General features: G+C 30.0%; 2 protein-coding genes across 3 annotated transcripts in view; one reads left to right on the top strand and one right to left on the bottom strand.

Annotated features, from left to right (window-relative positions):
- The window catches only part of RpL8 (ribosomal protein L8), a 263,507-nt gene that overhangs the window by 35,399 nt on the left and 212,853 nt on the right, over nucleotides 1-15,255 (bottom strand). The window lies entirely within an intron of this gene.
- Nucleotides 7,460-15,255, top strand: part of Fas1 (fasciclin 1) — a 96,403-nt gene continuing 88,607 nt past the window's right edge. The window contains exon 1 of one of the 2 annotated variants that reach the window (XM_067288504.1): nucleotides 7,460-7,639. In XM_067288504.1, coding sequence (XP_067144605.1) covers nucleotides 7,544-7,639 — 96 coding nt within the window. In that variant the 5' untranslated portion in view covers nucleotides 7,460-7,543. The remainder of the gene's footprint in view (nucleotides 7,640-15,255) is intronic. The other variant, XM_067288505.1, reaches the window with a different exon arrangement.

Raw genomic sequence — 15,255 nt, 5'->3', positions numbered from 1 at the left:
TCCACCAACGAAATGTCGTATCTAGTTTTTGAACAGTAACGTTTTTTTATTGACAATAAAAATAAATTGTCGAGACGTTCTTTTGACAGGATGGTGGTCACAAAACTTTTTATTAGTTTCAATTTACTGAATGTACATCTTCAAGAATGGACAGTAACTGGCATCGTTAATAAAATACGAAGAGCCGTGTACCGTGTAAATTTGGTTATAGTACTTCCGAATTGTTTTTTACTCAAGTATTCTTCATTCCACTTTGTTTTACTTAAATTTTAAGTAAAACAAAGTGGAATGAAGAATATAAAGAGAAGAGGAAAATTATGAGACTCCTTAGAAGTATTACTGTATTTAATACTTCTAAATGGTCTCAAATATTTGAGAATGGAAAATAATGCCTATTATTTAGAAGAGTCGTTAACGATTAAAGCATCGATTAAGACCGATAACAATAACTTATAAGGATATGTTATTAGACGATGAGGTTGCAAGCACAAAACAAGAGTAAAAAAGACATATTTATCCGAAGATGATAATGATAATCGAATTCTGATTACAATAAACGAAGTTTTTATAATGTATTGTGTTTTGAAATCTGCTAATTTTGCTAATATTAACCGAAAGATAATACTAACAGTGATTACAATAACAATACAATACAATTACAAGTGATACCTCGGTTTTCGTCGATAATCCGTCCGAAATCCGAAACCGACGAAAACCGAGGCAATTATCTCCATATAAATCAATGTAAATCCAATTAATTCGTTCTAGACACTCCAAAATACATACCAAAAGCACATTTTATAGAGAATTAATATAGCGTTAAATACTAAAAGCAATAAGAAATTAACATAAAAGACTAATTAGCATAAAGATAAAAGCATTAAGATGAAAGCAATGAAATTATTCGGCTAGACACGCGGGGTAATGTCTTGTCTTGTAGAAGCTAGTTGGACACGAGCTTCTAGCCTATATCGCCCGTGGTAAAGTGTGACGTAATTGTCACGATATAGTAGTTGTATGCATTTATGATGGTCGTATCGAGGGGAATAATTCCTTCCGGGAAATCCGTAATAGGGTAACTGGCCCCTATTCGGGCGTTACAGACGTGGAAAAAACCCGGAAAACTTCACGTGGCCAGCCCGCCCTGGCGAAGCGCGAAACCACGACCGAACTCCCAGTGTTCAGGGAACGAAACCGTTGGCCAATAGTGAGCCGCGCGGGGTAATGTTTACACAACGAGAAATAACGCCACATTGTGCCGGAAGACGCGTGGGTCGCCCTTTGTTTTCGCAAAATTAGCAGCGAGGTCACTTGAGCACGCCGACGAAATCCGAGGCAATCGACGAAAACCGAAACCGACGATAACCGACTGTACTGTATTTGGAAACATGCTCACGAATTAGATACTTAATCTGTGGAATGCTGGCGCCAACCTTTAGAGATGGCAAAATTTTTCATCGTATTTGGAAATACAGTATGCCAACATCCGATTCTCAGAAAAGATAACGGGCCCGGGGCACCGGATCACAAAAGAAGTCTTCTCTAACGAACTTTCTTTCTTCAAAACACCTCACACCTGAAATCACATAGTTGGACATTGGCTTAAACTTAATTACCAATATACATTTCCTAATTTCAGAAAGTTAAGTGAAATGCAATGCCTCCCAGCACATTAACATTAAATACTTTCGAATATTGAAGTTGAAACTGGAAAACTTTCGTTATCGCGGGAGCACTAACATAATGTGGAAACAATAATAATAATATACGTTGTATATTTCTTTATTAGCCTAAGCACCGACATTGTCCGGGGACAATATAATAATACGATAATGAGATAAAACTGTTATGGCTAGTAATTCATAGTACAGTACATTTCTAAACATGAACTGACATAGATCGATGATTTTGTGTTATTTCTGAAGGACGATAACTAGCAATAAGAATCACTCTTTTGAAATTTCTTTTCTAATTCGACGACATTATCTAGAAAGCCTTCTTCTTATTATGTTAAATATCAATTATCGAGTATCGCTACAGCACATACATCATCGATTTAACAGAACAACGTTTGCTAATGCCAACAATTACCAGGCAGCAGCGCCTATAGATTATAAAAAGGGGCACAAACTATAAAAAAAAAGGGCATCGTACATTATTCAAGAAGCTTCAAACTATGATTCAACGTCGGATCAGCGCTTTAACAAGATGGCGCTGGTTGCAATCGCGGCTAACTTTGCCTCGAAAACAAGGAAAATGTTCCTCGTTTTCAAGGCCACGTTTTGGTCAACATACGATGGGAATATCGTATAACGTAATTGCAAATTTTCGGTCTTAAATGTGAAATTTTTGTTCGCTGATATTAATAGAAGATATATATATATATATATATATATATATATTAAAGCGTTGTTCTAAAAGAAAATACGCTAGTAATAAATAAATATGCCACAATAGTTTGATTGAGTAAATGATATTGTATGCAAATTTAAAATGTCATGACAGAATGCTTGTTGTAACAAATAAGCTTAAATTTCTGCATAGATGACACTTTTGTTATGCATTATTTATTCGCATACACGTCAAATACCAATTTCAAATTTTGCCCTTTTCAATTATTACAATTAATTTTTCGTACTTTTTATTTTAAAACACTTTTTATATCACAATGTTGTTCTGTTAACGTATATGGAAAATTTCATCTTTAAATTTAATTACAATAAACTTTGTCTTACTGTCATTTCCTGAATAATGCAGATTTTTGATACTTTGTAATGTATAGTCTCCTATATTTAAACTATATCTTTTCAATCTACAATACTATTTAAAGAAATACAGCCTTTATCTAATAAATGAAAACTCCATCTTAAGATGGGGATCCGTGTAACTCCGTTCTGGAGATTTTTGAATTGGAATCACGTCATTTCCGGTCTAGAGCAGAAGTTAATATATAATCGGGGTCTTATTCCTCTAAGCTTTCTATATCTATTCTTGATTTTCATCTATCTAACACCATTCTCGATATTAAGGAAGGACAGACAGGTCTACAATACTTTTAAATTGCAGCCCGATGAAGAGTAACCTTCGATCTGCATTCATAAACACACGTAAGCTCACAATACGAGAATTTAATTACTGTATTGTAAATAAATGCAAATTTTAGTTACTGTGTTAAGATAAAAAGAATTTGTTCACATTAAAACATGAAAAATGGGCGAAGAAGATAAGATTAAAGCAAGTAAATCGCTCTTATACTGTATAAGTCAGGGTCTACGACAACGAATAATTTTTTCGTTTTAAGTCTTTCTATGCACAAAGAAGACTCCTGTATACACGTATATTGGCGTATTATTCTTTAAACAATAATTTTAATTTAAAATAATATTTGAAAAGTGTTCGTCTTTATTACGTGCGGATGAAACATTAAATCACGGTTTCGTCTTTAATCCTTTGTTTACGTGTGAAACGTGTATTTTATATTAAATTTTCATGCGTTTAATTTATTACTATCAATTTTTTTTTTAATTTCTAAAATTAAAATAAGTAATTTAATTAAATTTTATGTTCTTTTAGACAGTTCCGTTGGCTAATTAATTTTAAAAGTAAAAAAAAAGAATTAATGATGATGAGCGCACACACAATAACAATTCGGATATTCGAGAATAATTTACCATCCAGATAATTTTTGATTGTAGATTTATTGTTTTTAAAGTTATTCTCTATCGAATATGCGTGTAAAAACTCTACATCTAAATACAGTAAAACCTGTTCAAAAGGAAACCTGAATGAAACGGAAAATATATTAGGTACCATGAGATTCCGGTTTACACGAGTTTTACAGTTTATGATAACAGATGGCACCACGCGCAGTTTTAAATGTAGATTGGAAAGTTGAGCAACTCGTTGCTGAATTTTTTTTCAATAACCTTCTTTACATTTATACGAATTAAAGCATTTTTATATTATTTTTTAAAATATCGTTATTCGAAGTCTAAATATTTTTAAAGATGATTTATTATGCCCACTATATGGCACGCCGATACAAAAAGGTTCACTAGAAAAATCACTGTTAGGTCCTCACCCCAACTATTCCTAATGCCCACCTCCTTTTAACCCCGAGCAGTTTTTTTTTTTTTTTTTTTTTTTTGTTTGTGTGTGTAAGTATTTTGCAGTTTCATTATTGTAATGCTGAGATCAATAAATGTACTACATTTTAGTTACTAACATCATTGTTTTTATTAACCCAATCTCATCCCCTCAAAAGCCCAAAAAACACGCGACTAGTAATACAAATATAAACCCCATACATAAGTATATAAATATAATACAAATTATAAATCAAATAATTATTTTAATGATTTGTTTAAAAATTTGTTATTTTATCTCAACAGATGGCGCGATTTTATACTATTCACTCAATCATTTCACTTATTTAAATGAAATTAATGTTTAATTATATCTATTTTTTATTGTTTAATAAGATTTAAATTATAATAAATCATCATACTTTTAGTTTAAATATATTAAATTTATTTTTTATTATTAAAATTCCTAAAAAATTACAGTTTGTTTACAAATTCATGTTTTATATCATTTTATAGCAATAGATGGCGCCACGTACTTAACAACTTGTTAGCTGAATATTATATATATTTTTTAAAATAACGATTATTATTAAACGAATTTTATAAACAAAAAATGGGTTAATATTGGCATAATTATGAATAACAACCGATTTAATATATTATTAATTAGAAGTGAAAATATAAAATAATTTATTTTTTATTTAATTTGTTTATTTATTTAAAAAAATTAATTAATAAAAATATATATTATTTTACGTAATATTTTAGAATGTATTACGTGAAAATTCTTAAAAACGTCATAAATATTATTTTAAAATTTAACGCTAGACATTTATCGCCATCTGTTGTCGACTTTTACAACCATTACACGGGAAAACTTATTAATAAATTTATTTTATAGCATAATTTTATAAGTTATTTATAAAAATTACCATAACTAATTTACTGTTTATAACGTAATGAACGGTAATACATTCCGGAATTTTTATATATAAAAATGAGATATAATTATACTTGGGACAATTACATAATCGTTTAGATTTAAAGAGAGGTAGGGTCGCCGTTGGTCAAATTTTAATGGTAGTCGTTAGATCAACTTGACATTCTTCCAACTGCTAAACTTTGAAAGTCGTTAGCAACATCGTTAACGACAGAATATTCCCAAACCAGTGCAAATGACCCGTCTTTACACGAGTACTACAATACAGTAGCTGTCACCATATCAGTATTTTGACGATAACCCAAATGTCATGCTATTTCTACCGTGAAAAGTCGAATGTTTAAAAGGTAAAAATTAATAAAATGACGACGAAAATTCACATTTACGTAAATCCCTAAGACGGGGGGGTGAGAAACGTTCTTATTTATCTCTTATTTTTATTCCTCAGACGGAACAGTTTATTTTTCTATTGAAGAGGAGGAGGGTTGAAACACAATGAATCTGTACCTCTTCATTGTCGTTGCTCTCTCCCATATTCAACGATGCGGGGGGGAGCGTTTTATAACATAATGGGGTCTCCTGCGGGGGCTGCTCACTTCTGACGGTTTGCTCCAACTAACTGGTCAGTTGTGTTGAATACCTAACCTCCTGTTAACTCTGGTCTTGTCGAACGAAACAACTTTATCCCGTTTCCGATCTATTTTATTCTAGATCCACATTGTCAAATTTGTCGACCGTTCACTTTGCACGTTTTTCCTCCCCCTCTCTTCCCTATTGATTCTGCAAGTAATTTACTTTTATTTATTTATTTATTAAGTAAAATCGTAGCGTTAAAACTTAATTAAACCTCCCCCTCCCCAACATTTTTTTCTAAATTCCCAAATAAATATTTCGTTATAAAGTATGTAAAAGAATAAATAGTAATATTATTAAATGAATTTATTGCGTGTAAAGGATAAATTCTTAAATGATTTAAAATTCAAAGATACAAGAATAAAAGAGTCAAATATTATATATATATATATAGAATTTATAAGGGAGAATGCAGTAGTAGTAGTAGTAGTGATCTTATCTAGTTTAAAATTTTTAATATTACTTCTTTAAAACATCTATTTACTTTCAAATTTATTCCAGAAATCTCATCTTATTTCCATTTCTTTGACAATAAAATGAATATCTTGTCCCATGTACAAATTCTCTCTAGTTTGAAGATATAAGATGCGTCAGAAAAAGCAGAAAACTAGATCTTTTTCTGGATTTACATTCAGGTTGAAATTGAAGATTTGAAAATGTTGATAAGTCGAAAGTAAAGAAGGGACGAGTAAAAAACATATAAGAGAAAGAAGAAGGGGAAAAAAAATAATGTCAGAATGGCTAAGAATATTTTAAGAAAAATGGTGATAGTATAACATAGATTTGCGTTTTGGTTTACATTACTCAAGAATGCTCCTTACTTCCCCTTATATCTCGACTAATGCTTTGAGTAAATATGTAAGCAATAAATATGTGTAACATTTCGTGTATTTTCTCTTTTCAATATATTATAGTAATGCACCATAAAATGTAAAAATATTCACCGTGGGAATTACGATGCTGATATAATTTTAAATGACGCCGTTATATTCAAGATATATATATATGTTGAATACGGAATATATAGAATAAAAATTATGTTAAATTATTAAGAATTAATTTCATCTATCGTGTTCTAAAATTTTTTTTTTTTTTTTTTTAACACCACGCGAAGTATTATAATACTTCGAATATAGATTAAAATACACCAGAAATGCATTAGATTCAGTGTATTAAAATAAGGATTATTTTAATGACGATCGTTAAAAAAAAATTCTGGTATTTTAACAAAGAAAACAGCAGTTTAAGGAAGAAGATATTTATAAAAGTATTTTATAATTTGTATATTGTGAAATTCCATGCTTAGAATTTTAAAATACTTTTAACATGGAGAACACTGCACGAATACGCAGAGCAATCTTTCATATTTTAATGTGTTTCATATGAGATCGGTAGACCTCTAAGCTTTATTCTACTAATGGAATAAAGTTATCCAAAGCGTATCATTATATTTATATTTAAGTGCAAAGGTAAAGAATGTAGTCTGGTAATGGCAAAGCGCATCGTTATGTTCATTTCTTTAAGTACAGAGATAATAGGCAAGTTCACTAGAAGAGGATAAGGCGCAGAGCTTACCATTATTATGCACGCATTTCTATAATATATATATATATATATAAAGAAAGAAAAATAAGAGTTGAAAGTTTTATATGGTGTGTAGTAGCAAGTAAATGAATATTTTAGCCAGTTGCAAATCCATCATATTGAATGAGTACGAAAGGAAACTTCAGACGTTTCTATGAATGCAGGGACTGCGGGTGTGTTAGTGGTTCCCTCTAGTGTGGGAAATCTGCAGTATTTCGGCGTCTCTTGACTGCAGCTAGTCCCATTCTCGTTGCGCCATAGTGTACGGTGTTGAGAAGGGAGTGTGTGTGGTGTTAGGACCATGTGGTCACTTCTTGTATTGTGTCTTGTGGCCGGAACGAATTGTTTGGCCGAAACTGTATACGAAGCGCTTCAAAACAACCAGGAGTTCTCTAAGGTAGGTTTGACCGCATCTTATACGCTGACGTCATTAATGGGTTCATTGTTGCATTAAATTTTGATAACTGTATATAGGGCCGGTCTCCTTTACGGTGGAGCTCTCTCCCTTTGTAAATTACTTGATTACTTTATTTTCTACTAACCGGGACAAGATTTAAGGCGGAAATTAGTGGTCGGAATGATGGATATGTTATGGGAATAGCAAATGAAAGTATGGCATCCGAGCGTATGTGTATAGAATGAACACTAATCTTCTCTCATTCGATAATCATTATTAACTACAGTCATTAATTCATTTGTCTGAAAACACTGCATTAGTCGTTTCGGAAGTCAAAAATTATTCTCGCGCCCTAGAGGATTTTATTGGCCAGCAGGAAAAGTAATTTTGTTATCTCGTCCATCGATAACTAATCTGGCGCATATAATAAGTTTTATATTAAGTTCCTGGGCAGGTTTTTTTCGGCAGATGCCCAAGACAGATGTTAAAAGATTTTAAAAAAGGTATTTCGACGACAATAAAAAGATGTGGCACCCACTCGTGTCATACAATTTGTTCGAGACGAGGAACCATATCAGCTGCTGTGTACTTAAAAGAATGGGTGGATTAGAGAGGTTTAAAGAGAAAAGTGGGGAAGTTAAAAGCTCTCTGGATTTTTAATTAATTATTCGGCTGATTTTTATTGGACTAATGTAGAATAGGCTGTAATATTTTATTTTCTGTGAAGTTCTTTATATTTGTTAGCGGTGAAGTACTTTTCAAAAGCAATATAAAAACTTCTGTCGAATTTCCACTTCTATTGCTGTAAATTATTTGGCAACAGTCGTTGTTCCTAATGTGTAAAGTCCAAGAATATATATATATATTTTTTTATGATTTTGTATACTAAATATTATTTTATGATATTATAAATTAATGTATAAGTATAAGCAATTTTTTTTGTTTTTATTTATTTATTTATTTCTAAATCAGTTAATAATATCGAATACTTGATGACTTCACTTAATGAACCAACGAGTATAATACGGTAAATTTAGATAGAAAATTCATTCTAGGTAAGACATTTAAATTAAGAAGAATAGTTATAACGGTTGATTTATATGTCCAGTCTGAGAAAAGTACAGTAGCGAATGTCAACAAATACATGTAACTTGTTTTGTGCATTTGTTATGTGGCATTCTTTCCCTCCCTTAGGCACAATGTATCAAATCTTCAATATATCTTTAGACTTACTTAGTGCTTTATGAGAGAGAGAGTGAGAGGAGAGACATCAATTCCATTACACTGAAGAACTACAAAAAGAAAAGAAAAATCCACAAATGAAATTCTGGTGCATAAAAGTGATTATTTAAAAAAGTTTACTGTAGAAATCTTCCATAAAACTTGAATTAAAATATATAAATTAAACCATTAAATATATACGATTGATAAATATATATATATATATATATATTTTTCTGATCAAATTTATACAATATCTAGGCGGTTCGGTCACAGGTAAAATCAATAAATGAACTATATATAGACGAATGTGATAATAACGTCAAGCTGCAGTTACCTTTTCTGTTAGTAATAAAAAGGATAAATGTAAAAACTATCCGATATACATAATAAAAATATTCGAATTTAATAAATTTATATTATTATATCGCGTATAAAAAAAAAATTGTTTAGGTGCAGTATATGATTTCTGCTTTCACTGCCTTACTTGGCAAGGATATTTTCTAAGAACGGGTATTTTATAAAAATAAAAAATAAAAAAAAAAAAAAACGTAAAATGAATTATTGATTGACCTCATTCCGTTTCGGTGGTTATTTTTTTAATGTGTTAAATGCGAAATAGAGATTATCACGAAAAAATATTCAAAATTTTCCACCCTTTTTCCTTATACGGGAGGGGTTTTTAATCGTGACGTAGATAAACAAAAACCTTTTAGTCGACTATATTAAAAGCTGTGTTTCTCGTCGAATTTTACACGAATTGTATTGTTTATATAATTAAATTGTGTAAATATCCGCCTGTGAGGTAATCTGCAGAATTAATGTGAAGCCAGTAAGTTCCGTAGAGGTGATAATATTGCGCGTTAAATGTCACGTTACAGCGAGTAAAGCTAGAGCCTGTACGTATGTAAGTACAGTATATATATATATAATTATATATGGCGTATATATATATATAACACGAATGATGACAACGTTCCTCACCGACACGATGACGCCGCTTCCCTATCTACAAAAGAAATGGCTGACCCAGTTTCTCTAAGTGTCAATCAATAATTTCTGCTGCGCCGACGATCATTCGATGTTATACTTGATTCTGTTTAAATTAGTATACAGTACAAGTATATATATATTATACTAAGTTCTTCAATAGGATGGATGGGATCTTAACAAAGGGGGGAGGTCTAACTACATAGATTAATACAAAACGTATCTAGTAAATAATATTCTTTGATCTTCCTGGAATATTGACTGAACTAAATTTGTGCATTTACTGCGACACACCCTTCTGGTCCAAGGATTTGTCTACGTTCGATTTTTGAACAAAGTCGAGTAAAAGTCATCCTTACTTTTCAAGATAACTCTTAAATATGGCGAGAATGGGGAATATTATCTCGTAATTAGATTTTCAAGGACTTGTAAAAATAATAATAATAATAATAATAATAATATTAAGAAAAGAAAATCAATCGAAGGATATTTTTAGTTAGTTTTCAATATTATTGGAAATATCGAACACTTCCGTATAATTAATCATGGGTATCTTTAAAGATGGAAAGGCTCGATAAGTGGGCCTACGTCTGGGAAAGGAGACCAATGGGCCTATCTTTATCACCCTCCTGAAATTATAGAGAAAGTAAGGTAGACCGTGGAGAGTTGTTAGAACTTCTAAAAGGGCAAATGATACATCAAGCATTAAAAGTATTATAACGAATATGACGATGCAGGTGTGGTCAAAATAGGTTAAAATTCCATATAAAATTAGAAAATCGATTTAATGTACGTCACATTTTTTGGGGGGGAACCGCTCGGAAAACTACTGATTAATAATTATTTTTAAATTAGTATATATATATATATATATATTACATTTTTAAATATTATATTATTATTATTTAAATAGATTTTACTTTATTATAACCAAAAGTTAATTCTGATAATGCAGGTGTGGCCTCAAAAAATTTGTCATAAATTTTGAAAATTGTTCTTTCAAAAATAAGTATAATTAAAATTTATTAATTGTTTTTTTTTTTTACTTTAAGATTTTAATTATAAGCTTAATTTTATTATGATAATTAATTAAGTCTACGATTTTAAAAGCATTTTTCCTTATTATTATTATTACTATTATTTTACTCACAAAATATGAAAAGACAATTACAAATACATCAATAATCTCTTTATAAATATTGATATTTGATTTATAAGCGTACAAAAATATTATTATAACACAATTAATATTAAATTAGATATGTATATTCAAGTTTGAATTAGTTTCAGCCGAGTGATGATTTCATTTTATAATTACCTTCCTCAATTTCCTATCGAAGAATGCCATTTAATAATTGATAAACAAGTTAAAATAATAATTAAAAAGTGGAGAAAAACTTCATTCTACAAGTTCTTGAAATTGTTTTTCTTTGGAATATTTTAATATCAGAGACTTTCTACATGATGCAAAATAGTAGAGAAAGGAAGATTAAGCGATATATAATCCTTTGTATGCAACTCGTAAAACATTGTTGTTTGTTCAGTATCCTAAAGCCCTTCCATCGAATTACTGAGCTTAAAATCTATTTATGCTTTGGCTGTTTGTCTTTAGTTTAGGAACTAATTACTTTTCCTATTATATTTAGTGACTTTTTTAATTGAAGACCCAAAGAAATTGTTGCACGTTTTCATTCTTTTGTATTGAAAGTAATGAAATTTCTTGCACTAAATCTTTTTGCTTGTGTTTTTTTTTCTTTTACTAATGAAATTTCTGTAATTTCTCTTTGTTACTGTAGATATTAATTAATAAAAAAAATCATAAATCAATTCTTTTTCAATAATGATAAAGATGCGGCAAGGTAGTAGCAGTGAAATGAATTTATCGGATATTCTCAGTGATTAAACTTTAAAAAGTTACTTTTTCTTATTATCGATTAAATATATTAATTCTTAATAGTGTTAAAGTTATATGAATATTTATTACTCACGAAAGTTATTTTCGGTTTGTTTAAAAAGATGGCACTTTCCTGGCATTCTTTACTTGTTTTCATCCTCAATAATTGCTACCATTACCTTTATAAGTCTTCAGATTATTTCGGTAGATATTAAGGAAGTGGGGCCATATCTCACGAACCAGTAGTTGGATTTTTATAAAAATTTCTAGAAACATTCCCTCCTAATGCTCAAATCTCTGTGCAAAATTTCATAAATTTTAGACAAAATGCAGAGGAGTTATTAAGCTTCAAAGTGGATGAAAAAATAATAATAATAATTTTTCCACAAATACGCTAACACTCATACATTTGCATTTCTCGATGTTTCAAGGCCCCCTAAGTCTAAAAATATAAAAAAAATCTCGAGAAAAGGTCATTTTTCGACCGATACTTTACCTGTTAAAGTAAAAATTACAAATGTAAAAATTTACTCGACAATTCAGTAATTTATCTTCTTTTTTCCTTCTCTTTATCCAGATTTTCGTTAATTATCTTCTTCTTCTTCTTTTTTTTTTGTTTTTTAATTGAGAAATAAAATGTAATATTTTATATAATTTAATTTTAATACCAATCATCTTTAGTTTTTACAAGTCAGAATCGATAACAGAAATAACTGTTTGCTTTAAGATTTCTCTATAAAATGGAAGCAGAAATTTAATTCAATTACTTATTAGAATTTACGAGATAATGATTTATTATTCGATAGAAAAGCTTGAAAAGGTTTCGCTACGGAAATGTGATATTGTTAAGGAAAGCAATCATTACAGGATTTAAATTGCCGAAATCTGAAACTTTTCACAACGTTGTCTACTAAAATATGAAAGGTTTAGCTCTTCTGAAATACGCTGACTCACAGAATCCTAACAAATGTTTGGATTTTATGGCTGTACACTTTTGTCTATTCTCTTTTTTTTTTCTTCTTCTTCTTCTTCTTTTTCCTTTCTTTCTCTTCTTCTTCCTGTACTTAAGCCAAAGAAGATCAATATAGTTATGCGATGGCCATATTGGGTGCACCAATATTACAAAGATGAAGTAATTTAAACACTCAATAGCATATTAATAGCCCATAAAATAAAAATTATTTTTGGAGGATTTTTTTTTTGGCTAGTCCTTTTGTTATGTAGCCTATCAGAGTTTCGGATCCATAAAAGTAATTTCCTGCGAACAAAGAAATATTCTTTTTACTCATGAATATTTAAGATTATTCTTTATTTATTAGTTATAGCGTAAATATTTTTTGTTCTCTTTTTGTTCTTCGGTTTTTTTGGTGGCACACGTGAAATAATTACCGAATTTTACTAGGAATTGCCACGTTTTTACTCGTTAAATCTTATTATTTTATTTTAAATTATTTAAGACGACTTGGCCAGACACTTTGTTTCAATCTGCACTTCAAACGTATGCAAATTTGAATATTGGATTAAAGTTTATTCGAACGTAATAAACTATTTATTACATAATCTCACGTTTAAGAAGCTGTTAGAAAGATTTAAACGATTATAAATTAAAAAAAAAAGTCTTATTTATTAAACGAATACATTTGATTAATATTTAAACAGTAAGATTACGCGAAACTTAATCGTTTTACTATTATATTATTAAATTAAAAAAACGAAAGAGTAAACAGGATATAAAATTATTATTTTTTCGAAATCAATTTTAATAAAAAAAAACACTATAAAGTAGATTTTAATCATATTCATTTTTATCAATCTGGTGCATTCCCGTTTTGAATTTAAAGTGAATAAACAATTATGCAACACGTGGCCACTACAACTCTCTGTAATATGTAAACAGCGAGTGAAGAAGAATATGACAGAAGGCTGATAATTCTTTTTTTTATTATTTTTTTAACTAAAATGAATATCTAGAGAACAAATAATATTACTGTTCTTGTGAAACAATTGGTGCTTCAATGCACAATTACTTCACAGGCGCCGAACTAGACTCCATCTCCGTACTTGTTAGCGTTATTAAAAAGAGTTTAAAATGAACTGTTGCGGAATTATCAGGAAAGAAAGTTCTATCCATTCATTCTTTTTCATCGATAATTTATATTTATTAGTTATGGGAGCGCTTTTCTTTTTTTAATGCCTAGCGATGAAAGCGACGGGAAATAAAAATTGAAGAAATTTGTCAAACCTTATCAGATTTCCTTCGCTCGATACGTGTGTCAATTTGCTTATTCTTTCCTAAAGGTGAACGGGTTAATTCTATTTTATCGCTAAGATAATTGTGACGACTTTTTAAAAATCGATTTTATTTCATTATTATTATTTTTTCGGTTTAACGATTTAAAAAAAAAAAAAAAATGAAATTTGTTTGTTAGTATAAGGCAACACAACTCGCGGGAGATCTCCCGAGGGGGTATGCCTCCTGGGAGGACTTTCTGTGGTAAACTGGGCCCTACACAGGTGTTACGAACGTGAAGAAAGCCCGGTAAACACCGAGGCACGAACCCATTACAAAACTACCATTATTCTGTGGTTTTGTCCATTCGGTCACTGGTGGGTAAAAATATAAATACTGTAAACTAATATATATATATATATATATATATATTTTAATCAAACGGTGTTTCTTGACAAAACTAACGAAAATTTTGATTATCCGGTAGACTTTATTAATGATTGTAATGGTAATAAAACAGTTTTAATAGCGATAATAGTGAAATTTATTAGCTATATCTCTTATTAAATGAATATTTAACTTTACATCATAAAATAATAATAATAATAAAGTTATAAAAATTTAAAAATAATCTATAATGAAGTCATATAAATTAATTATATCATTGAAATCAGTTCATTTCTCCTATTTTCTTTTTCATTTTCATACGTTTTTGTGGAAGAATCTATCCGTAAATTATTGCCAACTTTGTAAAAGACTTCATAATTTATTTTCATGGGAGATCCCATGAAAATAAAACAATATACTGAAGCACGACTTGTTAAAACCACTAAAATTTCTAATTTCTTGATAGGAATTTTAACCTTGCGGTGTATCACTCGGGGGAGAAGGAGGCAAATACCATTCCAAATTCGGGCTACAAAGGCAAAAAACAATCAGGCAAAGCGAGCAATTCGTAAAGGAATTAGTGCAAATTAAAAGCTTAAGTAGAAACAAAAAAGGCATAGTTGGGTGTAATAATATATGAATATGTTTTCATGAACAGCGTGGTATTACCAATGGCAAATTTTCAACAGCCCTTTCGATATTTAAAAAATCTGTAAAAACACAGAATTAAAAATTATAAAATAGAATCATTCGGTACAAAAATGGCACTATTAGTTTGGGGCACTTGCATATAGTCCTAGGGGTGCCATATTTCTAAATTCACCGCTTCCACTTAACCAAATATGGGCACATTTGATTAAGGAGCAATTGTTAGGAGACAATGGTTAACGGTGG

Source organism: Centruroides vittatus, unplaced genomic scaffold (genome assembly GCF_030686945.1).
Source record: "Centruroides vittatus isolate TY-2023 unplaced genomic scaffold, ASM3068694v2 scaffold_861, whole genome shotgun sequence".
Taxonomy (NCBI): Eukaryota; Metazoa; Arthropoda; class Arachnida; order Scorpiones; family Buthidae; genus Centruroides; species Centruroides vittatus.
This window is presented reverse-complemented; position numbering and strand designations above follow the sequence as displayed.